Source organism: Tachypleus tridentatus, chromosome 2, assembly GCF_004210375.1.
Source record: "Tachypleus tridentatus isolate NWPU-2018 chromosome 2, ASM421037v1, whole genome shotgun sequence".
Classification (NCBI taxonomy): domain Eukaryota; kingdom Metazoa; phylum Arthropoda; class Merostomata; order Xiphosura; family Limulidae; genus Tachypleus; species Tachypleus tridentatus.
The window spans coordinates 104,461,200-104,489,094 of record NC_134826.1 but is presented as its reverse complement, the minus strand read 5'-3'; the positions used below and the strand labels follow the sequence as shown (position 1 = coordinate 104,489,094).

The 27,895-nt window shown below is 33.0% G+C and overlaps 2 protein-coding genes across 5 annotated transcripts in view; one reads left to right on the top strand and one right to left on the bottom strand.

Moving 5' to 3' along the window:
- The first annotated feature begins 252 nt into the window (after window positions 1–252).
- LOC143244746 (uncharacterized) lies at window positions 253–18,025 on the top strand. Its single transcript, XM_076489965.1, has 2 exons — window positions 253–889; window positions 17,651–18,025. Exons 1-2 carry the CDS (start codon window positions 799–801, stop codon window positions 17,869–17,871), a joined length of 312 nt encoding a protein of 103 aa, XP_076346080.1. The 5' UTR covers window positions 253–798; the 3' UTR covers window positions 17,872–18,025.
- Window positions 14,754–27,895, bottom strand: part of LOC143244745 (galactosylgalactosylxylosylprotein 3-beta-glucuronosyltransferase 2-like) — a 114,542-nt gene continuing 101,400 nt past the window's right edge. For 2 of the 4 annotated variants that reach the window (XM_076489960.1, XM_076489962.1), the window contains 3 exons: window positions 26,687–26,734; window positions 24,551–24,693; window positions 14,754–15,419 (listed from right to left, as the gene is read on the bottom strand). In XM_076489960.1, coding sequence (XP_076346075.1) covers window positions 15,327–15,419; window positions 24,551–24,693; window positions 26,687–26,734 — 284 coding nt within the window. In that variant the 3' untranslated portion in view covers window positions 14,754–15,326. The remainder of the gene's footprint in view (window positions 15,420–24,550; window positions 24,694–26,686; window positions 26,735–27,895) is intronic. The other 2 variants (XM_076489961.1, XM_076489963.1) reach the window with 2 other exon arrangements.

Here is a 27,895-nt window from a genome sequence, read left to right as displayed (position 1 = left end):
ACGTTAATGAAAGGTTTCCTTGCGGTAACGTTATTGTTCTTCAGTCAATAAAAAATTCGATAGTTTAAATAAATATCATTGCTTAGAGCACTGTAACGTTTGTTATAGTAATGAATATCTGAAAGGTCAATCTGTTGTCTGTTTTGCTTGTAATAAAATGTGTAAGTGTATAGAATGTTACAATTGACATAAATCAATGAATAGTATACAAATAAAATCATCGTGTAATAAAATTTTTATTCTGATGGATGCATTTATATAGGATATAAATCACAAGTCCTAAACAATCATCTATGTTGTTTTTTCCGGGACAAAAATGTGACATATATGTATATTAATATCTATTTTTTTATTTTGGGACGGATTAAGAAATAGTAATTCACAAGGTAAAGTACTATGTAGTCCGTAATTTTAACGGTAAAGAAACAGTTTTCGAAGGATATAATTCATGTGACGAATTCTCTAAATTCTTATTTTTGAAAGAACATAAGATTTATACAGTAATAGCACATAATATAAAAGGTTTTGACAGTCACTTTATATTAGATTATCTTATTCGTTAAGGGATAAAACCTGATATTATTTTAAATGGTAGAAAAATTATGATCATGAATATCAAAAGTCTCGGAATAAGGATAATTTACAGCTATAATTTTATATCCATGCCCTTTTTTATTGTATCCAAAAACATTTGGATAAGAATAACTGCAGAAGGGATTTCCTCTCATCTTTGTGGCATCCTGTCAATCAAGAATATCCAAAACCTATCCTGGACACCAGTTTTACCCTCCCAATACCATGTCAGCATCCATAAGACAAAAGGTTCTAGATTGGCACTTTCAATGGCAAGAAAAGAGTACATCTTTGATTTTCAAGAAGAGATCTACAGGTAAGAAAAAATAATGTCATTGTTCATTCTTATTAATTGTGTTTTTGTTGTTCTCATGAACATATTTTGTAGAAAACAAACACTCTTATTATTAAATCTTATTAATTGTTTTGTTCTTGTTGAATGTTATATTTGTAATATTTATCATCATTTATTTATTTTTTCATGAAATACTGTCGAGCTGAAAATATATTCGGACGATGTTGTTTCCAGTTCAGGGATAAATTTTCTGTAATGTAGACCCATTTTGGTATACAATAATTATACATGTCTGTTTACAGAAGTAACTTTATATCACCATGGCCCATAGCTATAATAACTAACCATGAATATTTTACAAACAGCGACTATAGTCAAGTAAGCATTCAATGGTTATACAAAAATCTGAAATAGTAAGAATTCAACGTGAATTTAATGGAAGTGTGGAATAATTTTTGAATTATAGGATAGACGATTTCTGTATGGAACAACACGATCTATGAGTTTTACGAACACTATTATTCATGGTTGTGAAAAATGTTAAAACTGTCTTACAAAAAAATATAGTTTTATATAGACCCATGTGGTTTATAAGAATTTGTACAAGACACAAAGCTGTTACAATATGGAAGCACGAATTCAAGAAAAAGAAACGAATGACACTGATTTAATGAATTTCTTTAGGGTTTATTTTGAATTTCGCACAAAGCTACTCGAGGTCTATCTGCGCTAGCCGTCCCTAATTTAGCAGTGGAAGACTAGAGGAAAGGCAGCTAGTCATAACCACCCACCGCCAACTCTTGTGCTACTCTTTTACCAACGAATAGTGGAATTCACCGTCACATTATAACGCCCCCACGGCTGAAAGGAGGAGCATGTTTTGTGCGACCGGGATTCAAACCCGCGACCCTCGGATTACGAATCGAACGCCTTAACATGCTTGGCCATGCCGGGCCGATTTCCTTAGGGACCACACAGTACTTCCCTGCCTGGATGTACGGAACTCCTATGTAGGAAGAGTTAATGTTACAAGACTTTTACGCAATTTAAAAGAAGGATAAAAATCATATATATCTCACATATTTATATCCGTGAAGTAATAAATATTCTGGATATCCTGTTGGACATTTAACAATTATAACGACAAAATTTTATGCTTTAAACAACTGTTTTGGATTTATTAAATGTAAATTTTTCGCACCTGGGAAACTTTATCATCCAATATTACCTCTGAAAAGTAACGAGAAACTGACTTTCCCTCTATGCAAAATGTGTGTCGATTTAAGAATATCATCATCATGTAATCATTCAGACGATGAGAGATTTCTCAGTACATAGGTTACAGAGGAGGTGAAAAACGCAGTGGTGTGTAACTATAAGATAACTATAAAATTTAACATTTTACTGAAAAATTCACACAGATGTTAAAAATTATATAGACAAATTTCTAAAAATATAATAGGAAAATTCAAGTTGGCTTTCTCACTGCATCATATCAGAAGCAGAATGAAAGCAAATTGAATCATATGCTGAAAAGAAAGAAGTGCAACTGTCCCCATGAAAAGATGTAATTTATTCCAGACAGACGGTCATTTGAAAAACTTATCTTATCTCTTACAGGGATCCCTGCTGAGACAGCGGTAAGCCTACTGCTTTACAACGCTAAAAACAGGGATTCGATTCCCGTTTGTGCACATAGCAGATAGCTAGATGTGACTTTGTTATAGAGGTCGTGAAGGTATGTCTAAGGACAAATTACAATTGATCTATGTAACTTCTGATAAAGAATATCATTCATTAATGAATAATAACAGTAAACTTGTAACAGATGTAACTTTAATTAATGAAGAAGTTATAGCTCTTCATTCGAAACATAAACATGAATATCTGCCCCAGAAAGATGAAACCACAATCTTTCTGGTATCGTTCACAACAGCACATACTCATTTGAAATTATATGATACATTAGAGTAGTTAGGGCCGTCTGTTTTGTGTTATGATACAGACACTATTGTCCACATTTCAGACAGATCTAATCATCCACCTTTAGGAGATTGTCTTGGAGAGTTTACAGACGACCTGGACAGACACTATATAATATCGTGAATCAATACTGATCCAAAGCCCAGTTATTTATACAACGATAGAAAATCATGATGTAAGATAAGAGGGTTTAGCCTCAATTTTATCATCAGGGAAAAAGTAAAGCTTTAATAACTTATAACTTATATATTCAGTCCTTTTCAGTCTTCTATAACTGTGACTAATCATGAAAAAGACTGCAGAAACTTAAATATGCAGACCATTCACAACAAAGAAGAAAAGTAGAATTATTCTCCAATTTACATCAAACGACACGTCCTTCCAGACTTTAACACCCTTTTATATGAATACTGATTTATCTTTGCATCCCATGGAACTAACCCCTCGCCATCGTCTATAAACCAAAAACAGTGCACATGCAAAATCTTGAAAATGGATCACAATGTACCAAAACATGATAAATATAAGTAGATTCGCATTACAATTTTTTGAGAGAGATGGATATCTGTCTACTAAACCCTTTTACGTGTTTAGTGCCAGGTCCAACAGGAAGTGATAAATCACAGTTTGTAAGCAGAGTTTAAACATATCATTCTGTTTGTTTTTGAATTTCGCACAAAGCTACTAGAGGGCTATCTGTGCTAGCCGTCCCTAATTTAGTAGTGTAAGACTAGAGGGAAGGCAGCTAGTCATCACCACCCACCGCCAACTCTTGGGCTACTCTTTTACCAACGAATAGTGGGATTGACCGTCACATTATAACGCCCACACGGGTGAAAGGGCGAGCATGTGTGGCGCGACGGGGATGCGAACTCGCAACCCTCAGATTACAAGTCGCCCGCCTTAACACGCTTGGCCATGCCGGGCCATATATCATTCTGAAGTAATTTATTCTATTCTTGAAAATATTGTATGGCTTTATGCGGTATTTCAACTGTTTTAGACAAAAATAATGCAAAACGCTCCCAGCATTTAATCTGTCAAAGGCTTACATAAAAATTTCATGATTATTTATAGTCTAATAAACCAAATACTTTTAGCACCGACGATCTTATGAGTAAAAATGGAGAAAATAAACGAGTGTCTCAATTTCTGTACAGTTATAAGTCACCATTTGAACTTATCAGTTTTTTATTGTACAGAATCTATTTCATCAGGTTACGGAAATTCTAAATATTAATTTGAGTCTTTAATATATAATTTTGTCCAAAAATATCAAAGATAAATCTCCACTGAATGTTTTAGCAAGACAAATCACATATCAACTATTTTGAAGAAACTTATTAAGATGCAATGAATGATACAATCATATCTGAGCAGACCTGTCTGAGGACCAAACAGTTTCCTGAACATAATGTTGCAGTATACTATCAAGCAAATAGCGTTCAGATGTTGATCGAAGACAGTGTAATTGGGTGACGCGGCACATTTATAACATTCCATGGAAGTCTGGTAATATCCACCATCCTACCTGTGGAGTGTGGCTAAATTGTTGAGATAGAACTTTACAATCGTTTTCACAAAGAGAGAGAGAGAAAGTCGAGATACCGAGAAGTCTACTGAAATTTTTTTCTTACAATCTGGAATTGTTTGAATTCTTCAAGATTGATATTCTCCCGAGATCTACCCTGTCATGCCCATTTCATATGAACAACTGTTATTACTGTAGTGTAAAAAAAAAAAGTTATATTTCAATGCATGTATAAATAAAGTTTTTATTGATTGCACTGCAATCTTTTTTCATTTATTCATTATTATGCTTAGAATTAAACAAAGTCAAGAGTTGCTCTGTGCATTACCCAAAGCTACATGTAAATAGATTAAGAAATAATTGCCAGAGCTAAATATAACTTTATCTTGAGTATTTTTGAATGTGCTTTAAATGTTTTAAAGGATACTGTTCCCATTACGAACGTACAAAAGCAGAAATTTAGACAATACAATTCATTATTGAAAAAGTTGGCTGACAAGAAAACACCAATTAAACATAAAAGAAACTTGATAATACAGAAAGGAGGATTTTTAATGTTGCTCGAATCACCAATACATTCATTATCTGGTGGTTTGGCAGGACGGGCTTTTGATAAACTTGCTGAAATCTAAAAATATGGCAAAACGAGTGGTTCTCGTTACTAAAGAACTGGTACACTCTCTCTGTCAATCCATGAATTATGAACGGCCTGACATAAAATATTGAACTCTATAGATAATGATATCAAGTCAGTCAAGCAAAATGATACATTACTCTTAGATAATAAAGCATAGATGATGAATCAACTACAACAACGTCATCAGAGCTTTCATTCACGAGCCATTGAACCGATTAAAATTAGAAATGAATCGACGACTCGTGAAAATTTAAAACTCGTCGACAGTTTTACGCAAAAGTACAAAAAAAAGGAAGTTGAAATTCTACTAACTTTATGCATTACAGTGGAGATCTAACGTGGAAAGACTGTGAAGATAATCCATCTCAAACAGTAACAAAATCGACATAATCAACGATATGCTACGAAAAGGAAATAATTTAAACTCTACTGCCTGGAAAGAAGTTGTTGAGCGATTATCAGATATGAATATTCCCCAAGAAGCTGTTGTAATTATAGACAGATGGAAATATCTGAAACGTGATACACATGATAAAAAGACCTAAACTGACTGAAAGAACGAGCTTGTTTGGGGTGACTAAAATTTGAACCCACGACATTCGGATTACGAGTTGAGTACCTTAACCTTCTGGTCAACCTTAAGTTAGCTCTGTAGAAGCGCTAGGTAAATCAGGTTAAAGACTGATTAGGCGAAAAGATATATACACAAACCAATAAAATATTTTTTTTTGAGAAACCAAGCAATAGCAGACTGATTTGATAAATCTCTCTAGCTCAAGTCAATATAATAATCAACTTAAGTATTTACTCACGTCTATCGATGTGTTTTCTAAATATGCATGGGTTGTTCCACTTAAGGATAAAAAAGGTGCAACACCTGTAATGTCGTTTGAACGTATTTCTAAAAGCGGATTGAAAACCTTGTAAGTTTCAAACTGATACTGGGAAAAGCGTTTATTATTTGTCTCTTTCAAGGATATTTCAAGGAACAAGACATTCACTTCTTTACTATACATAACGAAACAAAACCATCTATAGCAGAAAAATTTGATTGCACTCTATAATTAAAATGTCTTTACTTGTCGTGAAATTTATAAACATATCACTGTAATGAAAGATCTGGTCAATATCTATAATCAGTTGTATCATCGAAACATTAAAATGAGACCAATTGATCACTAATAGGTCGGCAGTGTGGAAATCGCTTTACAAACCACTCACTAAAGTAAATTTTCAGTTCAAAGTAGACGATTAAGTACATATTAGTAAAGTGAAGCGTCAATTTAAGAAATATTATATGTCTGGATGGACCGTTGAAATATTTACGATTTACCGGAGAATAGGGAGAAATCTATCACTTTAAAAACCATAAGACTATCTAGTAGAAAAATTAAATGGAACATTTTGTGAACTTAACTACAAAGAATTATAATATCTCCTGATAATGAGGAAAAGGCAGAAACAAACAATATTTTATAAAATGGAAAGGATATCCTGAAAATTTAATAATTTGATTCCTCAGAGAGATCTCAACTGTTTGCTTTCATAAAAATATTATGTTTAACTGTATTTCTTGTTATTTAACATGGATCAGTTGTCTTGTTATAGGATGTGTTGATAACGATGCATATCATTTCAAGCATTACAATATCAATTTCGTGGCAGTCAACATGGATGGAAAACAGATTGTCACTCCACATTTACAGCCAGATTTTGAAACTAAGCTGTATGCACGAAGCAATGAAACATTATTTAGCGATATTGGAAAACACTTTCACCATCAAGAGTATGATGAATACTCGAGAAGATATGCACTCTTTGTGTTTGATCTTACACAAAACCCATCTACTGGAGATTAATACTCATTTTGGTAGTGCTTTACCTAACACTATAAATGTTCTAGCATATACAGAATTTCAATCAGATATTTAACAACATATGAATACATTAAAAATTATTCAATACTTTCGCACGATTTGTGTATGAGAAAAAAATGGCCAGTGATCAACTACCTGTACATGTCATATATCATTAATTCGGATCCTAGTCAAAATCTGATAGCCACAGGGTCTGTATTTATTTTCGTTGAAATGAAAAAAAGAAAGAAAATATTTTGATTCATTAGGACTACCTCTACATAATCTTGATATAAGGAAATATATCCAGAAAAATTGTCGAAAGTGGATTGACAACGTAAAAGTACTGCAAAGACCTTATTCATTTCTATATGGACAACATTGTATATGCTATGTTTATTATCATTGTGGACATATATCAAGATGAAAACTTCTATCTAAATTTGGATCTCATAAAAATAATAATGATATGTTTGTTAGTGATTTTGTTGCAAAACGTTTTCATGTAAATACATCCTTAATAAATATGCCTTTTTATGTAAATCAGATTGCAAAACTTTTATTGTAGAAAATAAAATATAAAATCCAATTACCATGTCCAAATTTTTTATTATAACAATGTTGCTAAAATTTCTAATTACTTGAACAATATACTGTACTTTTTCTTAAGACAGATATTATATGAGTTATCTCCACCTGTCAAGACATCCTAAAACCCGTTCTCTAATTTGCAACGTAATAATCAGTAATAATGCTATTTGGAACTATGACCTCGTCAACTTTCATGATATAACCCCCTCTCTCCCTCCTCTAAGGCAGCTAAAAGAGTGAACCGACATCCTTCGGGGGCGATAATCCCTCCGTTACTACTCCTACGCTCTAATCATCACGGAGAATCGAACCTCAGATTTTATCGTTATAAAAGAAAAAATGAACCCATCTCTAAATATTTCTTTGTATTCATTTTGTTACAACAGTTTTCGAATCCCCGTCACACCAAGCATGCTCGCCCTTTCAGCCGTGAAGACGTTATAACGTTACGATCAATCACACTATTCGTTGGTAAAAGAGTAGCCCAAGAGATGACGGTGGGTGGTGATGACTAGCTGTTTTCCCTCTAGTCTTACACTGCTAAATTAGGGACGGCTAGCGCAGATAGCTTTCGTGTATCTTTGCGCGAAATTTAAAAACAAATAAATCACAGATTTCAGTGAAGAAACTTAAATACGATATTTTAGCTTAAACTAGCTATTTTCTTTAAAGAAACTACTTTGGCAGAAATATTTAAGCACACAATTGTGAACATAATATTATTTCAAACAATTAAAATATTTATTTACTGAAAGTTACAGTGATGGAAAACGCAATGCATCACTTTTTTTTCACACTTCGAAATCATCATCCACTTTGAAGCCCTAATGTATTTATACGCAAATGTATTTCATGGATAGTGTAAAATTATTCAATTATTGCATCAGCTGTTTTTGGCTATAAAAAGAGATTGTTACTAAAAGTCAGTTTAAAAGCTTATCTGTTACAAAATACTTATGAAGTTACCATTATCAAGGGATGCGAGTTAAATGGTCGAGAAAGTAACTTTCCCTTACTAACAAGTCAGCATACTTGTTGGTACAGTTGAGCCTTATTTGATGAGGCTCAACTGACCTAAATAGTATGCTGACTAGACTGCAGAAATACAGAGCAAAATAATCTTCTCACCCGAATCAAAGTTCAATTAACACAGCGTTGATGCGAAGTACTTTGTGCGACATCAATGTGGAGAAGTTTCACTAGCATCTTTCAATGTAACTAAAACGCATCTAGGGGGTCACATGATACGCAGCGTATCTCTGGCCAGGGTAGGGGATGTCTGTATTTTGTGAAAGGTACTGTGAGTTTGTACAAGTATATTTAGTTCATCGAACCCCATTTAAATCCAACAATCGTGGATCATTTTGGTAGAGCTGACCAATACACATTCTAAGATGACTCTGTTGCATGCCATAGAACTAAAAAGATTAGTAACATTCACACACTCTGTACGGTACTTGTGAAATAAAGAGGAAATTTCACTCCATGTGAACTGAAAAGACATCTTAGGTTTTACTTAGTTGCTTTTGGTGAACTGTTTTCAAAGAGAAAAGACGAAGATCCTATGCTGGTTGAGTAACAGCCCAGATCTCAACCCTACAGAATCTGCTGGAAGGTAATGGGTAACAAAATGGTAGAAAAGAATCCAAAAGCACCTTGGAACTGCAAGAAGCCCTAATATACATGTGGTGTCATGAAAACATACCTGCTTATATTCATTTCTTTGTGGAATTTATGCCACAGCAATGTCAAACAATTATCAAAGCCATAGGGTGCACAACCAAACTGAAAAAAAAGAAACAGACTCTATGACCATTACATTAGTGATATTATCCTTTAAAAATAGGTTTTCATACTTATAGATAATTTTCGTATTTTTCATTCTTGATTTGTTTGAAGTTGAGCACAAAGCTACACAATGGGCTATCTGGGTATTGAAACCAGTAATTTATTAATAAAGATGCATATGTGTGTTTCGATATCTGAAGTATGATTTACACCACACAATGTCTATAGCCATTTTATAGTTTTGACAGTTTCATAATGAGGAATTTAATAAAAAAATACAGGAATCAAGAAATATGTAAAAAAATTGGATGATGCAATAACGTTTTCATTATGTAATTTACAATAATAATGTTTAAGATTCCCCGCTTCCTTTGGAACTGATTTCTCCATCGCCAAACATGCTGAATACATGGTCAACATGATTAGACACTATTTCCTGACACTGCGATTTCCATCATAACAATTTTCTGCAAAGGAAGGAAAAGTCAAACACAAACAAAATATCTACAAGCTTTCCAAAGAATCTCCACTGCATATGGACATCACTTTCAAGGCTAAATTTAAGTAGAACATATCCACAAATACCCGTTAGGGTTGCATTAGGCGATTTTACAAATAATCAAATGTAATCCCAGTTTATCCATAAACTGTAGAAAACATTATGTGCACACACCTAGACAAAAAGCAAAATCAACTAACAAAAGTAAATACACCCCACGATTTAAAAAATCACGAAACCATATGCTGCTGCATATCACATATTCCCGACATCAGCAAAAAAATAACCAACATTTGGCAAAAAAACTAGTAAAAAATATGATATTCCAGTTAATACCAAATTTATTCAAAAACCAGGCACAAAACTAAGGTCTATACTATGTAAAAACTACACTGACAAACACCACACCAACATTATTCATAAAATACAATGTGATAACTGCCACGACTTCTATATTGGAGAATCAAGTAGAATATTAAAACCAGATTCAAAAAACACAAAAAAGTAATCTTCACACGTTTTCGAACACTGGAAATCAAATAAACACAACAAAACCATAGAAAACACCCAAATAGTAAATAAAGAAACAAACACAAAAAAATGCAAAACTAAAGAAGCCTTACTTATATAACAACTCAAGCCCAAAATAAACCAATACAAAGGAACACCTTTATACCTATATTAATATATAATCAAACGTCTAAGCACGCCCTCTACATTCCTACATTCAATTACACAACCTCCTTCAAACATGTGGTAAGCTATCGATCAATTACCTCTTTTTTTATGAACCTGACAATGACCGAAAAAGGTCGAAACGTCGTTAGCTCCTCTACATAGTGCTTTCTCTATCCATACCAGCCATTTTTACATATATAACATTCTTGTAAGGTGTAGTTAACTCTCCAACATTTTTACTGAATGCTTACTTTAAGAAGAAAAAAAGAAAGTTTGTTTAATAGGCAACATGCTCTTAATCTTCACTTTCAAATACATTTAAGCATTATACAGTTCAATCACGAAACAATTTTGAAGATAACTCTCTTTCTATACAGGAACTTTTTCATCTATACATTAAGATGGACCTATTTAAAAATTCTCTTTATTCTAGCTACTGTAGTTTGTAAATGATTTTCCAGTAGTCAGAGGGATAATAATGCAATTGGCATACAAAGAGCCCAATAAAATTATTATAGTAACTTTGACTCAAGAAATGTCCCACACCTATTGCTAGCTTCTTCATACAATTGTGCATTTCCTTTGAACTTCTTATTCCTTTTGATAACCAATAAGATCTTATAAATAATCCCAACCTCTTCCCTTTCATTCTGTTAGACAATAGCAATGATCCCACAAAGTCAAAAGAGAGACTAAAAGTACTCTCTGTATGCTTGATTTTCTACACTACAGCAGATAGGATAAGACATGCTAGAATTTGTTCTTCCAGAGCCTTCAAGGGTAACTCCAATACATATTCGTATTTCTACTTTTCTAGGGTTAACTTAAATTAAAACACATTTTTTAGTATCTGATAAAAGAACAGCAAACATAGGAAGAACTTAAGTTATGTCTTTCAGTACAAAACTGTTTCAGCTTTACAGTAATTAAACACTTCGTTCTCAGCTTTCATCTGATTAGTTACAATTATCATTAAGGCAGGGGCGTAGATCCTGGGGGGATGGGGATACATCCCCCTTTCATTTTAGGTGGGGGGTATGTTGCATACAATCATCTTCCCTACAGTTTGGTCTGTTGAATTGTTTTATTGCATCACAGGCCTACAAATTGTGTGTTTGTACTTGTGATTCTCGTGTTCTTACCAATCGAATTACATAATTAGGCCTAGATGTAGGCTTTTTCAGTAGCCGAAATGTACATCTTTAATATAGGCGTGCTTCTAAGCTTTTCGATCTAAGCGATAGTTCGTATCAGTCAGTAGGCCTAAGTATACATGCAGAATCACAGAATCTACCTACGTCCTGTACGTAGTGTAAGATTAAGTAAACTTTTCATCACAACAGATAGAACAGATCATGAAATTCGAAAATATTACTCCCAAGCGTAAACTCCTGTGATCTAGACCTGGCAGGCCATTTGTAGCTTGTAGCTGCATCAATCTTATGTGTATATTGTGTGGTTTTCCTACGCCATTTGTTTTCATGCATTTCTAGCCGGTTTTATTATCGAACTCCTTACTCTCCTTAGCTGCCGAATCCGCTGACCATAGTGTACAGTTAACGACAGGTTCGGGCCGCTCAGATCCAGACGTGCCCTACACCCCCCCCCTCCGCTCCCTTTAGTCTGAGCCTCGATTTTACAACAGGGTTCATTTGACCTGTGTTTGTGGTCCTCATTAATCCATGAAATTTCACATTATCACCGCCCTCTAAAAAAGTGCTGGTGCTTTATGGTAAAAGAACAATATATTCTCTTATCATAGATTGTAAAAATATTGTATTTTTTTGTATAATTAGAACACAAAAGGAGCGATTTCAACAGCCTGAAGCCTCTACTTGAATTGTATTACTAGTTTTTGTTCAGGTGTTTTTATTTAATAGACGTGCTTATAGACATTATATCGTGTTTGCCTTTTGATGAGCTTTAACAGGAATATAATATATTTGTGATTGTTTAAGTATTTTTCGAGAAACTTGCAATCACTTGTGTTGTAACTAGCACACATTATTGTCCCAGCGATGCCCAGGCGGTCAGTCGGTTCGGTAGTTACTGTAAGGTTCGCGCGTTCGACTTAAATACATTGTACAGTTCAGTCCTACTTCCATTCTGTTCTATCTTCGTTCATTGTACGTTAGTTTTTCAATAAAGACTGTAGTTTAGCCTGTTGAGTCATCTGGGAAACAGATTGCAACTATGACAAGCAAGCGTCTGAAACTTTGCAAGCCAGTTACTAGTACTACAAGTGACAATGCAGATGCAGATAATCCAACAACCTCAAGTAAAGGAATAGAAACTTGCCATACAGAGGAAATACCGTGTTCATCAGGGGACGAGTCTGAAAATGCTTGTGCAACTATTGTACATCATGAACCACCAGATAGTTGTGAAACAAGGTTGTGCAGTAATGAAAAATCTGACACACCAACAGATACAGTGTGGAAAGCCATATCATCCAGACGCACAACTAATACCACGACAGAAAGAGAAATCTCAAAATATCAACATCCAGGGCAAGTGGTTTGATGAATTCCCATGGCTGCACTTCGATAATCAGACCTAAAAAATATATGATTTCATTGTGCCAAGGCAGAAAATAGAGGCCTTTTTACAGGGAAATTGGAGAGGCCAGTGGAGTATACCTTTATATCCACCGGTTTTTGCAACTGGAAAAAGGCAAAACAGAAATTCAACGAACACCAGTCCTCCTCTCAGCACAGATTCGCTATATCTCCAGAGAGTTCACTTGATGTAACTCCAGTGACTGTCCAGCTACATGATGGAAAAAGAAGCAGCAGGAAGAATGCAAAAGAAGTCTAGTCAAAATATTCAGAAGTTTACGTTTCTTACTGCGTCAAGGTTTAGCATTACGTGGACATACTGATATGGAGGGGAACTTCCTGCAGTTAATGAAGCTCATGGAAGAGGAAGATCCTGAGTTGACAGCCTACTTGTCAAAGAAAACCACATTCACATCACCCCAGGCTCAGAATAAAATAAAAAGATATGTTCAGCCATCAAATACTGAGGAACATAGCACACGAAGTGCAGCAAAGGAAAATATTTGCATTAATGGTTGATGTTACTCAAGATGTTACAGGTGCCGAACAGGAAACAATATGTGTACAATATGTAGTTGAGAACTTTAATTTCCATGAGACATTTCTTGGTTTATACAGTGTTTCCAATACAACTGGTGAAACAATATCCTCGACTATACTTGATGTACTGACAAGATTCAATTTACCACTGTCAGGATTAAGAGCACAATCTTATGATGGAGCCGCTGACATGAGTTGTACGTACAGTGGATGACAGGCAAAAATAAAAGAGAAGCAACCGTCAACTTTGTTTTTCACTGTGGAGCACACAAGGCTAATTTAATAATGCAAAACGCAGTTGAAGCTTGTGAATGTGTTCGAGATTCTGTCCATTTGGTGTCTTGTTTCAGAGGTCAGGAAAATATAAGATAACTTTTTAAAATATTGTATCGTAAGACAGCCTCAATGGTCCAGTTAAATACATCCGCCCACTGTATCCAATACGCTGGTTGTGCCGCCTATCTGCAATTACATGTGCTAATGATCACTACAGTGACATTGTTGATTCTTTGTCTGAATTAACAAATGAAAAATCAGATGTAGCAGTGAAAGCACTAGGTCTGCTAGACAGATCTGACAAAGGAAAGACAGTTTTAGGATTGTTGATGGCTCAGCATCCATTAGCTGCATTAGAGGAACTAAACCTGCATTCCAAGCAAAATCAGCGACAGTATCTGGAATGATTGAAGCATCTGCAATGACAGTTGAGCAATTGCGGGTATTGCAAACATATGAAAATTACAAGATATTTGATGAAGCTGAGAAAAAGGTAACTTCCATAGATCTAGCGCCTATTGAATTACCACGCATTCGCAGAACCCCCAGAAGGATACTTCCTTTTGTTTAAACACTTTGTGAGCATTTACGGTTTCAACAAGTTCCTACTCTTTTGGATTGATTGTTCAAATTTACCAATGTAATGGAAATAAATTGTTTTTAACATTTGTGATAAAAATAATGCAAGACTTGTGAATTCTTCTTTTGACACTCCTCTTAATTTGTCCATGCAAGAGAAAGTTTTGGAATTTTCATTGTTATTGTAAGCAATGTATGAGGAATCTCAATGTAACAGTACCTGAGAATTGAAGGATAAGACAAAAAAACCAAAAACAACATCTAACAAGTAAGACTGTGTTTCAATTCTACTTAATTTGAAATTTCATTGGCTCAAGTTTCTGTATTAACTGCTGTACACTAAATTAAAATTATAGATAAAATACTGTTTTCATTATATGTTTTTATTATCCATCCTCAACTGCATAATTAATAGTACAAACACCAAGAAAAGCAGTGGTATTAAATCACTAACAGAATGAAAATATATATATACATACACACATATATGTATAGAAAATTAGTACTTAAAAATTTAGCAAAAAGTAACATTAAAAGGAAGAATGTGATAAAAGCAACAAATCCAAACTTGTGATTGACAATATTTTAATGAACAAAACAGATCCAAATAAACATATATTTTTGATTATTTGGATGTTTTTACATTTATTTTTTTCAATATGTGAGACTGACAAATGGAAGTTAAAGCTGATATCCCTTCCATAACACGAATCTACCTTCTGCTGTTATCTCCAAAACCCAGTGCACATTTTACATACCACATTATATCCTGTACCCTGGAGATCTTTTTAACTTATGCAGCATTTTAAGTTCATTTTTGTTCAGGTCTGGTTTGTTCATTAATATATATATATATATATATATATACACACACCCAACATTCAAGCTTAATTTACATATTCAAGCAACTTCTGCTGGTGAATATTCAAAGCTCTTCAGCTTCTAACTCTGCCTACTTTCGACTTTCGTTGGTTTTCTGAGATGGTGGTAATTTGGGAGAACTTTTGTAAGGAAATCTAATTGCAGAGTCTGAGGCTAAAGTACAAAAAGAAAGAAAAATATTTAAGTCATGATAGTTAATACTTCCCATTCAACTTTCAAATGATTTTAAAGATATGAATATATTACAGTTTTAGTAGTGACAGCAGAGCATATGAATAATTTTTTTATTCTGAAAAATTACCTTGTTATAATTTAAAAAGTGTTAATAAAATAATATTTCATAGTACAAAGCCAAACATGTTTATGCACATCCATTCTTATGACATGGATGTTTATATTTGTAAATAATAAAATGTCTACAAATGTTAAATATCATGAATTATGAATAAAATTTACATATCTAATTAAAAGTGTTGTACCAATCACACGTTTATTTGACATGTAGTTGTATTTATACATTATCAAAATATGTTATATATGTGTACTTCCATAATAGAAGACTGTGAAAAAGTGGCAATCTATGTAGGTTTGTCAAGTCAGTTTACTGATAAAGCACTTAACACTTTTATAACTAGCAACCTTTCTAGAAAGGGTTGATTTATGTTAACAATATAGCTCTAGCACTTCTAAACTTATTACCAAGCAACATTTCTCCAAGTTCTTTTAAACTAACTGGATGACATTGCAATTCTTTTCTTTTCTTATAATGTAGAAAGGTAAGTAGAGGATTAACTTTTAATGGTGGCTTTTATAAGTAAACATTCATCACAAAGTTTGACTTACTTGACTTAAAAACATCTCAAATAAAAAAAATGTCACATTTATGCTGAAAATACATTATTGACTTTCCCTTTCCAAAATGTTCTAATGCATTTAATCAATACTTTTATTTCTCGTAAAATCTTATACGTATGTATGTACTGCAAAGGAATTTTTATTATATATTTATTTTCATGTTAATATTTATGTTGGTTAAATATATGCTTAGAAATGTATGTAACTTATTGTTAAATGTGTATTGCAAAAGTCCTACATGTTGTCTAACTCTGCAAAAGATTTTTGGGTATAAGAATCAACAACATATAATGTGCATGTGCAAAATACCAGTAGTGTTGCCCTAGCTGAAATTTTTAAAAAATCTCCTCTCAATCTTATAAAATGTAACCAATGCAACATACAGGAAGACTGATTAATAATATTGTTGGTTTGCTACAAACCTCAAAAGCTGTGAGCCTTGGAAGCTATAATTGTGATAAACTCTTATTAATAAGAAAACTAGAAATATTTGACCAAAAATGTTTATAGACTTCAAACATTACAAACCATTTAACTTCAGTGAATCAATTTTGGATGTCAGTACTTCCATGAGGACATCAGGTGTCTTCATCAGAGAAAAGTCAGCTTGTAAAAGGCTAGCCATTTAACAATATCAACACAGAATTTACTTCTTGTGAACAATTGTTCAAACATTCAGTTCCAGACCACATAAAAGACTCAGTATTGTTTGTAAGTTTGTAACACTTATTCACATAATTACACTATGTAACAAAGTTTTTACTTTTTCTTGTTCCTTGGCAGAAAGTGTTATTTCCCAATTGCTCATGCCTAAAGTGAATGGAAAAGACCTATTTTTCTCTTCAAACTTTGTTTTTGTGACCTAGGTAATGAAATTTTCAAATTTACCCATTTTCCAGAACATTTCAGGTAGATTTAGTGTTGAGTAGCTGATAGAGAATTTTCAAGACCTTTCTAAAATGTTGTAGAACTTACAAGAATTTTCTAGAATGTTGTAGAACTTACGAGAATTTTCAAGAACTCTCCATAGTAATATATATAAAGGGGCTCACCACTCACCAATTCAGCTTAGTTCTAGCTGCCTAAGTAAACACATAGACCTATCTGATTTTATTAGAGATGGCATCAAGAAGCTGCAAGCATTCTCCAGATGCATTCTGCTATATATGTGGCCAATTTATCATGACAAGCGAAAAAGTACTCTGTCACAGTATCTGCTAAAATGTGTGAAGCCTACAAGGCATATTTCGGCTTGCCTGTCAGGGATCAAGACAAATGATGGGCACCTCATTTTACCTGCAAGCACTGCAAAAAAATTCTAGAAAGTAAAACGGATAATTTTCGCTTGCTTGAATAGTAAAACTTTATATTATACAAATTTTGGACCTTTAAAATTTAAATATTTTTTTTTAACTTCCAATAGTATAGAAAAAATGTCACAAAATATTTTGCATGAACCTCTTACACATTAGTTGTGGATAAAATTAATTTATTCTTCATAATAACAATTTTATTTTGCTCTTTTGCAGGATGGTACAGAGGAGAAAAGAGAGTCATGAAGTTTGCTACTCCAAGAACTTGGCGTGAGCCCATTGACCACTCAAGCAATTGCTACTTCTGCACGGTGGACCCTTCCAAATGTCAGGCTGACAAGAATGCATCTACTATAATGTATTCGGACCTTCCATCATCCAATGCCCTAGTGCCACACTGCCCCGAGCTCCCTATACCCACTCCACCAGATACATGAAAGTGATTTACATTACAGTTGCAAATCTTGAAAAATTACTCACTCCTAAACATTTTTGTATAACTTCAGTATAAATACATATAAATCTTGATTCATATGAAATTTTAATACATAACATTATAAACTGCAAACTTACGTGGGATGAATTATAATACTTGACAATACATACGAGTTTATACATATATGTATTATTTCGATAACTACTTTCTTGAATAAATATCCCAAGAATCAGTAATGTGTACAACTGAAGTTCATAAAGAATTAGCATCACATATATATGTCACTTGCTAATCAATCCCACTGTACATATGTGGATATGGTGAATCACGAAACATTATACGTATAGGTCAAATCACTGGCATGCCTCTGTAGATTACAGCACCTATGGAACAGAAAAACTTACCCAGCACAAAATTTGAGCAGCAGTGGGCTCTGAAACCACATGACAAGTCATTCCAGAGCAATGCTTTTATCCATGAATGAACCCACCCACCCAACTAAAAAAAAATACAATGCAATATAACTAAACATATCTCCTGGTAACATAACATGATAAACAATAATTTGAATTAAGCAGACTTGCTACTTTCTGCCACACCTCAATATGAATGACTGTTTTCCTAGTTGACTATATGTTTGTTTCATGAACTCTTTCATACAAAATGTGTGCTTTTCTTATAGCAAAGCCACATCAGGCTATCTGCTGAGTCCACTGAGGAAAATCGAACCCCTGATTTTAGTGTTGTAAATCCGTAAACTTACCACTGTACCAGTGGAGGACATAGAAAATGTAGACAAGATGTTTGAGAGGTACACAAGAAATACACTAAATGCACGATTTTTAGTCAAAAGTGTTGTTCTAGCTCAAACCTATTATTAATGTTTCCTTATCTTGTCCTCATAAACTGAACATGGAAAGAACATGTTTAACAACCATTCAACTATTTAATCAAGCTATTTAAGCAAAGCTCACTGATCACTATATTTTATCTGTCGATTAAAGTTGATGTGTACTGATGAAATACATAACGTGTGCCGAATGAGAGAAGAGATTAGACCATCATGAGACAGGCTAATCTTATTCTACTGAATAACAGGTGTGCAATTTTATTAGATATCTGAGCTACATGTAAACTAAATTTGGCATTTACAGAAAAAAAAAAGCCATAAATTAATTGTATCATGTCAACTGGCAAAAACGTAATTGTGGGGATGAAATTATAAGTAGATCACTAGAGCTGAATGCTAGATTTAAGTTATCACGAGTAAACTGACTAGAAGGACTAATGAGTTCAATTCAGTGATTAAAAAAAAAAAGAGAGAGAGAGCCTCTTATGGGTGGTTTTAATTTTAGGCACACAAACTGGAAAATATTAGAGTCAAACACTGAAAAAGATATATTCTTATATCAGAAATCTACTAGGAACAATGCTATTTTAGGTTATTGTTAATATATAAAAATGATTGAGAAGATGGAGAATGGGGAACATTTGTGTGAAAATAATCATTGCCCAAACATAATTGGGCAATTGTAACAAAATTCTTATTATTCCAAACTTCATAAAGGCAAATTCTGAAGGAGTGCAATGAGAATTAGCTGTTGTGAATATGGCAACTGAAGTAACTGAAGATACAGATCGAGTGTGGAAAAAGTGTTTATATATGCAAGACAAACATATTTATAACAGAAGAAAAGGGTAACTGCAAGTAAAAATTAAAGTTCACTATAAATGGCATAAGAGATACAATAAAAGGAAAAGTTATCAACTTAAGAAGTTTTAAGCTGACTGTTACGACAGCAGACTTATGGCGATTATAGAATATTAAAAAACATGGTCAAACAGAATATTAGGGAACTGACAAAAGGTTGGCTGAAAACATAAAACTTAGCATTACTGATTTCTTTAAATACATTAAGGGTAAGCAAGAAGTTAGGATAGGACTATGGCCTTTGAGAGATGCCAAAGGAAGATTTATATCTGGTGATTATGAAATGGTTGAGTTAATAAATTGTACTTTTTGCAAGTCTCTGCAGAGGGGCATATTGTTTTTTAAATTGTTTTTCTTCTCCTTCCAAATGCTTTTCAACTGACTTCCAATCCTTGATTTCTCAATAAATTGACTTGAAACTTAGTAGGGTTATACACCTTGGTGCAATAAATCTAAGCACTTTTTTTCCTTTTATTGAGGCTGTCCTATAAATTTTATAGAGTTAAAGGCCAAACAACTAAAAACTACATATTTTGGGTTTCTCTGCAGTCACATTTCCAGCAGTAAAGATGAAAAATTGCACAGTTATAAATTTTCATGTGCCCAAAGCACTGATATATGGAAAACTTTGTACAAACCCAGTTTGAGTCTTTTAGGGGTGGGTAGGGTCATAACTCACAAAAAATCATACTTTTGGGGGTTATAGTCTATTACTTGGCCACATTTTAACCAACTTACATGGGACCTGGTACAAAGATACTTTTCTACAGTTTCCACATATTGACAAACAAAAATGGTAGATTTACACATACTTGGAAATTACAGAGGGTTAAGATGAAAAAAACCAACATACTTTTAGTGGTTTTTGACAATTATTTGATTGTTTTTCAGGCAATTTACAAGGGATATGGTACAAAGTTACTTTTTAACAGTCCCATATACATAAACACATAAAACTGTGGGATAATCCCATTTTTCTGCATTTTAGAAGTTATGATCAATTACTTCTCCTTGCAAATGTCTTGATCAAAGATACTTTGCAAACTTATTTAACAAAATTTTAAACTTTAATCTGTGATGACAAGAAAACCCCCATGTATAGAAAATTATACATTTAAAAACGGCTAGAATGAGTAGAGAAGGCACTAATAGAGGAGTGAAGGTCGAAATGTTGTTTGCTCCTCTATTAGTGTCTTCTCTACTCATTCCAGCCATTTTTAAATATATAAATTTCAAACTATATTCAACATGGTTTCATTAGAGAAAAATGCTGCTTACCAATCTTCTGACATTTTCAGAAAAGGATACAAATGTAGATGAAGATAAAGGTGTCAATTTAGAGTAAATTGATTTCCACAAATTATTTGATAAGGTGCCACATAACAAACTTGTTAAAAAAATTATTTGTACAAGTGTGGGGGAAAAATATAATGAACCAGTGGCTGGAAGGAAAAGAGCAAAGGGTTGTTGTAAATGAAATTTAGTCAAACTGCATTACTATCACACAGGGTTCAAGGCTTGGTCATTTGCTCTTTTAGATTTATATCAATAATGTACTTGAAAAAATGGTTAATAAATTACTTAAATTTTCTGATGATATGAAGGCAATAACATTAATAGTGTGATGTAAAATAAGGACCTTGGTGTTCATGTCTCTTAACTGATTCAAGCAGTATGCTGTTGCTTGTGGTAGAACAAATAGGATTTTAGGTTGTATATACACGAAAACTGAATATAAATCTAAAGAGGTTATGCATTCACTGAACAACTCATTGATAAGGCAATATTTTTAAAGAGTACTGTGTTCAATCTTTGGCCCCTTAGTTTAGGAATGCCACTGAAATTTGGAAATAATTCAAAAAGGGCTACTAGGATGGAACTTGAGATTGTCATATAAGTACAAGTTCAAATATATTTATTCTCTTGAAGAAGAACAATGAACTATTCAAAGGTTCTTGAGCTTTAGGTCTAGTATGAAAGCATTACAACTTTTGTAGGTGATCCTGTGTGCTAATGTTAACTACTTAGACACAGTTCATATATCTAAAATTGTTTTCTTTTGAAAAGAAAGAAAGAAAAAATGGACCTGATTAAGGTGCCTATCAGTTTATTTTATCATCTCCACCCATATTTTTACCCATTAAACATTATTTCTACATATACTTTTATACCCCTTATTGTACTGGACAGAAACCCATCATGAAATGATAAAGGATTAAGATTATTAAAGGAATTAATGGTGTTGACACATTATCCTTTTTCATACTTATGGTGAGAATATTAGTACTACGGGACATAAGTGTAAATTTCATGGGGTAGGAAGCATCATCAGCTAAGACAGTTTTAGTTTTCTAATGGTATACTTTGTGTTTGGAATGGATTTGTCTTCAGTTGTGGTGGATGCAGTAAGTTTAAGAGCAATTACAGAAAGGTTTGAAATATAACAAGCACCTTTGAGTTTTTAAGCTTTGTGGATAAGATGGCCTAAATTAACCCACAGGCCCTTTTCTGACCTTAAATTTTATGTTCACATTAACTTTTAACTGAGGTATGGATTTTACAGAAATATTAGGATATTTTTTTAATTCACGGATCTTAAAATTGGAGTCATATAGACCTCTAACAGTCATGAAAGTGAAACAGTAAAAACAACAAACAAAAACCTTCAACTATTCTGCATAACCAGACATTTATGACGTGAGTATAGCAGAAGAATGGTGGACTGGGATATGATGACACGAATGTACTTGTTGAGAAAAAAAGATGAGTACTAATGTAATTTTGGGAAATTAAAATTTCTTTGGATGACTGATTTCCTAACTATCCTTTGAATGTAACTAGAATTGAAAGTCTTAATTCTATGGTCTGTATATATGTGTGAACAATAAAAAATATGGATGTTAAACTTCTCTTCTAAATCTCACTTTCTATAATAATGGTAGAAATTTATGTCAGTTCAAAAAAACTGTTTTAAATGAAGCCTGACCACAGTCTTATGTATAATGTCATTAACATTTTAATTATTTGCATAATTAGGCCTCAGGATTTTTATTAGCTCTTTACACTACAACTAAGCATTCAACCAAAAGCTTTAAGTTTTTAATAAAAACTTGCATATTTTTTTAATCAATGCATCTACTCCACTTCCACTAAGTTGAAGAAATGGAAAGTTCAAGATTTCCAAAGGCAATCAATTTCTCAGTGAAATAAAACTATAAATCTTCCCATAGATTACTGTGACATAAAGCCAGTGTAAATGTACAACTAGAACAGGGGTTCCCAACCTTTTGGCACTCGTGACATGAAAATGTAATTGATGAAATAAAATTAATGTTATCCCAAGCTACTTCTAACAAGGCTACGCGACTCCCCTGCCAAGGCTTCGCGACCCCCATGGGGGTCGTGACCCACCGGTTGGGAACCCCTGAACTAGAACATATAACCTCCTAAGTGGTAACATGATGCAAAATGAATAATCACACACAATTTCATTGCAAAGAGAATGAAAAAAGTTGTTTTTTTTATAATGAAGTAATAAGTTCCATAACTAGATAGAAATACAAAATAATTCCACTTTGGAATAACATAACAAGTTAGAAATATCACTGTCTTATAATAAAGAGTGAACTTCATGTGAGAAGTTAATACAAAAAATATAGAAAATATTAAAATGAAACATTTGAAGAGAACAAACAAATGTTAAAAAAGAGTACTGCTAAACAAGATAGTTTCGTAGAATTGAACAGAGGGAGTCACGTGTCAAGAAAGTTTGTTGCATACTTATTAGTGGATGATTGTTACATGATGTTTTGCTAATGAGACACTCTGGAATCAGTCAATTCCAGGTGTGAGGAAATGAAGGCTTATGGCATACACAAACAGTTTTTGCATATAGAGGGCATCACTAAACAAGTTTTTGTTTTTTGAATTTTGCACAAAGCTACACAAGGACTATCTGCACTAGCTGTCCCTAATTTAACAGTGTAAGACCAGAGGGAAGGCAGCTAGTCATCACCACCCACTGCCAACTCTTCAGCTACTCTTTTACCAATGAATAGTGGGATTGACCGCCACTTTATAATGTCTCCACGGCTGAAAGGGCAATCACTGAACAAAAAATGAGAAAAAAGTAATGTACCATTTCAGTCTATGTAAATTTAAAATAACAATTTGATACACATTTCCAAGAGCAAAGAAAATTGCCACCGGTTTCTTCCAACATATATACACACACAATTTCTCAAAATTAAAACTACATAGGACAATCCATGCATACTGACTTCACGTTTCAAATTTGATTTGTCTAATGGTGAAATGCAAGTATAGTAGGACTTGACCTTCCAACATTACTCAGTATCTACATCTTTAGTAATTATCATTTATTTATTAACATTTATTTTGTTTAATTTTACAGGAATATCTACTTTTGTTGTGTCTACAGGAATAGAAAAGATGATAAAGTAATAATAACATTTTTCCCTTGGCAATCTAATCAAAAGTTAGGTTAAACCATCAGAGCATCAGATCAATAAAAAAATAAATGATAGATTAATAAATCTATTAACAGTTCAATGCTTTGTTAGTTTCAAGAAAACATTTTTAAAATGAAATCTAAATGTAATGTAGCACTATATAAAAACTTAGGTGTGAAGGTCCAAGTTAGTTTTTTTGTGTATATGAGATCACAGCATCGATGTCCTGGAGACTTTCACACATTTAATATTTGAATTCCAAAGGAAAATTCTGGACATATAATATTCCAGAATCTCCACTAACAAAAGCATTGTCTTATAACCTTTACATACAAGTAGATACTTTCCAAGTTTCCATACCTCAAGTGCATCATTATACACATCTCAAACAAATAAAACTTGTGTCCTTCTGAATTACCATCAGCCCACCTCAATTTCTTAAATAATAATCTAAAAACTGTTAACAAATTAATTATAAACATAAAAAATAATCATACTGTTGGTTTCTCTGCCTGGATTCTTCGTTCACATTTTTTACCAAAGATTACTGTATTCTCAGGAATAACTTCTTTTGTTGTAATTTCACACATGGCCCCAATGACACAACCACTGGTTAATTCAACATGTCTTCCAAGTTTAGCTGAAATGCATACAGAAAATTCTATTCATATTAATATTTTTATCATAAATAAATGAGGTTATAATATTTACAATTCCATGAAAGTTACCATTACAATAGAAAAATATTCAAACTAGCTCTCCACATCAAAAAATTTGAAAATATACTTTTTCCTTAGACTTTATCAACTGGATTCAGTTAAATATAACTTACAGACTGATGTTGGGTTTTCAAAAAATATGCAATATGTTAATTACATAGGAAATACAACATCTATTAAAACATAATTAGGAAAACATGATCAGTCCTTATCATAAGAATAAAAGCATATTTCTTAGAAAGGAGAACACTGGCAACTTTTCTTACAAAATATTGTGTTACAGAGGAAGCTAAGAAATTATATTGAAAAAACTGTCTAACACTATTTCCTAAATATTCAGAAAGCATATTTATTTAAATTTGTTATTGGACTGTAATCTTGGTATTTCAGAAATATCAAAAAAACAAATATGTTAATAAATTTGATATATTTTCCAGGTATTTATATAAATGCAATAATTCACATTTGAAAAATGCACGAGGGATGTGAAAAGCCCCTGTCCAACAGTTCACAAGAACTGTCAGCAGGCTGATGCTGGATCTTAAACCTTTGTTTATGAAATTGGACAATAAAGTTAATTTGTATACATACAACAGCTGGCTGTATGGCCATGACAAAAAATAAGAGAATTTGGATTCAAAAGTAGTACTTTCTTGAGAAAAATAAAACCAGTAGTTGGCTCAAAACAGAAGGCATCAGGATAGACTGGACAAGGGGCTTTACTAAAAACAATTTTAAGCTAAAAAATTATTAGAAGTCATAGGCTCACAATAAAATTGATCTTAATCATTGACAAGTTAAGAATGATGTGAAAAATACACATACAATATAAGTGATTTATATTTCATTATTACCTGCAATCACTTGTACACAATAGTTTTAACCATACTGCTGGAAAAATTGTGCTAAAAGGGTCAAATAATGCAAAAACAGGCCAGATTTTACCAGTAAATGTAACATATTTTTACAATGCAATTACAACATTTTGACACCAAAACTAATAAAAACATACTAAAAATGAAAAAAGCCAACATAATTTCAAAAACACTTTATTCCTACCTATGCAAGTCCAACATTTTGTTTGTCAATATGTTTAGAGGTGGAAAAGTATCTTTGTACCAAATTTCATGCAAATTAGTCAAAACACAGGCAAGCATTTATGCAAAAAAAACCAACAAAATTATGAGTCTATTTAACCTTTAAACCCACTTTAATGACTCAAAATGGGCATATCCTACATTTTTGTTTGTATGTGTATGGTATCTGTAAAAAAGGGTATATTTCTACCAAAATGGATGTAAATTGGTCTAAACAAAGTGGAGTAACCATTAAAAACCCCTAAAATTATGCTTTTTAAGGCATCCTGCCCTATGTAAGTACCAAAAATGCCTAAATCCATCATTTTTTTTATCAATTATATAGGACTTGTAGAAAAATAACTTTATACCAAATACCATGTACGTTGGTCAAAATATGGCCAAGTAATTGACCAGCAATCCCAAAATTATTGTATTTTTGTGAGCTTTGACCCCCTAAAGAGACTCAAAATAGCCAGCTCTAAATTTTTTATCTCAATGGGTTGGGTGCATGAAAATTTTTTTATTTGCACTGTAAGTATATTTGCAAAAAAACCAGAATACACATTTTGAGGTTATTTGACATTTGAACCATATAAATAAACTCATAGCTGACCAAAGGTTAATAGACAGACAAACCTATGATGTACATACTGTATGTTAACAGCTACATGTAGATATAAATACCAAAAAATTTAATCTTGACAGCTACAGAAAACAGTGATGCATCAAATGTTATTAACTAGATACACCTATAGTGTAATAAAGTTAGATATTACCCAATGAACTACAATTTTTAAATACCACCATGAAATACTGTTTCTGTATCACATCTTACCTTTTGATTCAAGAATATTGTTATCTCCAATTTTCAAAGAAGCTGTATCTATACATTTTAAGGCAAAATTGTTAAGTGGTTTACTGTAAACTCAAACATCAATTTATTCAAATGTATTATACAGATACGTACACATATACAGTTATAAAATATGAAATCCTTTTTAAAATGATGTAAAATATACGTGTTATTAACCAATTTTCATATATTAATCATTCAAAATCAAGTTTGAGATCTGTCAGCTATAGTTGAACTACAAAATGCTGAAAGTTATCACTTTCTTATGCTAAAAATAGATTTCCAACAGATTTTCCACAATAGTTGTTTTTTTTCCACTGCACTTTCATGCATTAATAAGAAGTTTTGTTACTCAGTGTAATGTACTACCTTTTATACCCCACAAGTTTGAGCTGTTCATGTAGTGCACAACAACTCTCCAACAATAGGAGTACAAAACACTCTCCCAGAGGAGGTGGTTCCCCTTGTTCTATTTTACATGAATCTCACATTAACAAAATTAGGCTTACAGAAACAGAAGAACATACATCCTCTCATATAGTAGCTAGGATCTCACACTGATTAGTTGGAAGGGCTGGGGTATGATAAAACAGAGATCCAATTCTGAAAACATCTGTAGAGAATCAAACAGCTGTGACTTTTAATTAAATAAAAGACATGAGGACTTCACACCTACTGGAACAGGTATGCTCTTTTGTCAACAAAGAAGTGTTGTGTAATGAAATGGGTGTCACTGAGCTAGAAGCAAGGAAAAGAAAGACCTCAAAAAAGATATTTCAGGTGTAAAACATCAATATGAATTCCACTCTATCCTCAAACACACAAAGATAACTAGAAACAAATCTATTCTGGTAGGATAAGAGTCACAAGTAGTATAAAGAAATAATAAACACTGATAGATAATTCCTCATCCACATGAAAAAAACAGACAGGCACTAACCAGTTCTCAAAAGTAAGAAGATTAAGGCAACCATCTAAATATTGCTAAGTATCTACACAACCCCAGCTGTACAGGTGAGGTGACAAATCCCATCCTCAGTATTATGAGGTGGAGGAACTCACATAAGATCAAAACTAGGATATAGTGTATGGTGGCCAAGGCAAGCAGACTGTCAGTAATATATACACCATCTCCTACCTTAAGTAAACAGGTTGCCATACTAGAAGCAACTGAAATTATGATGAGAAAGT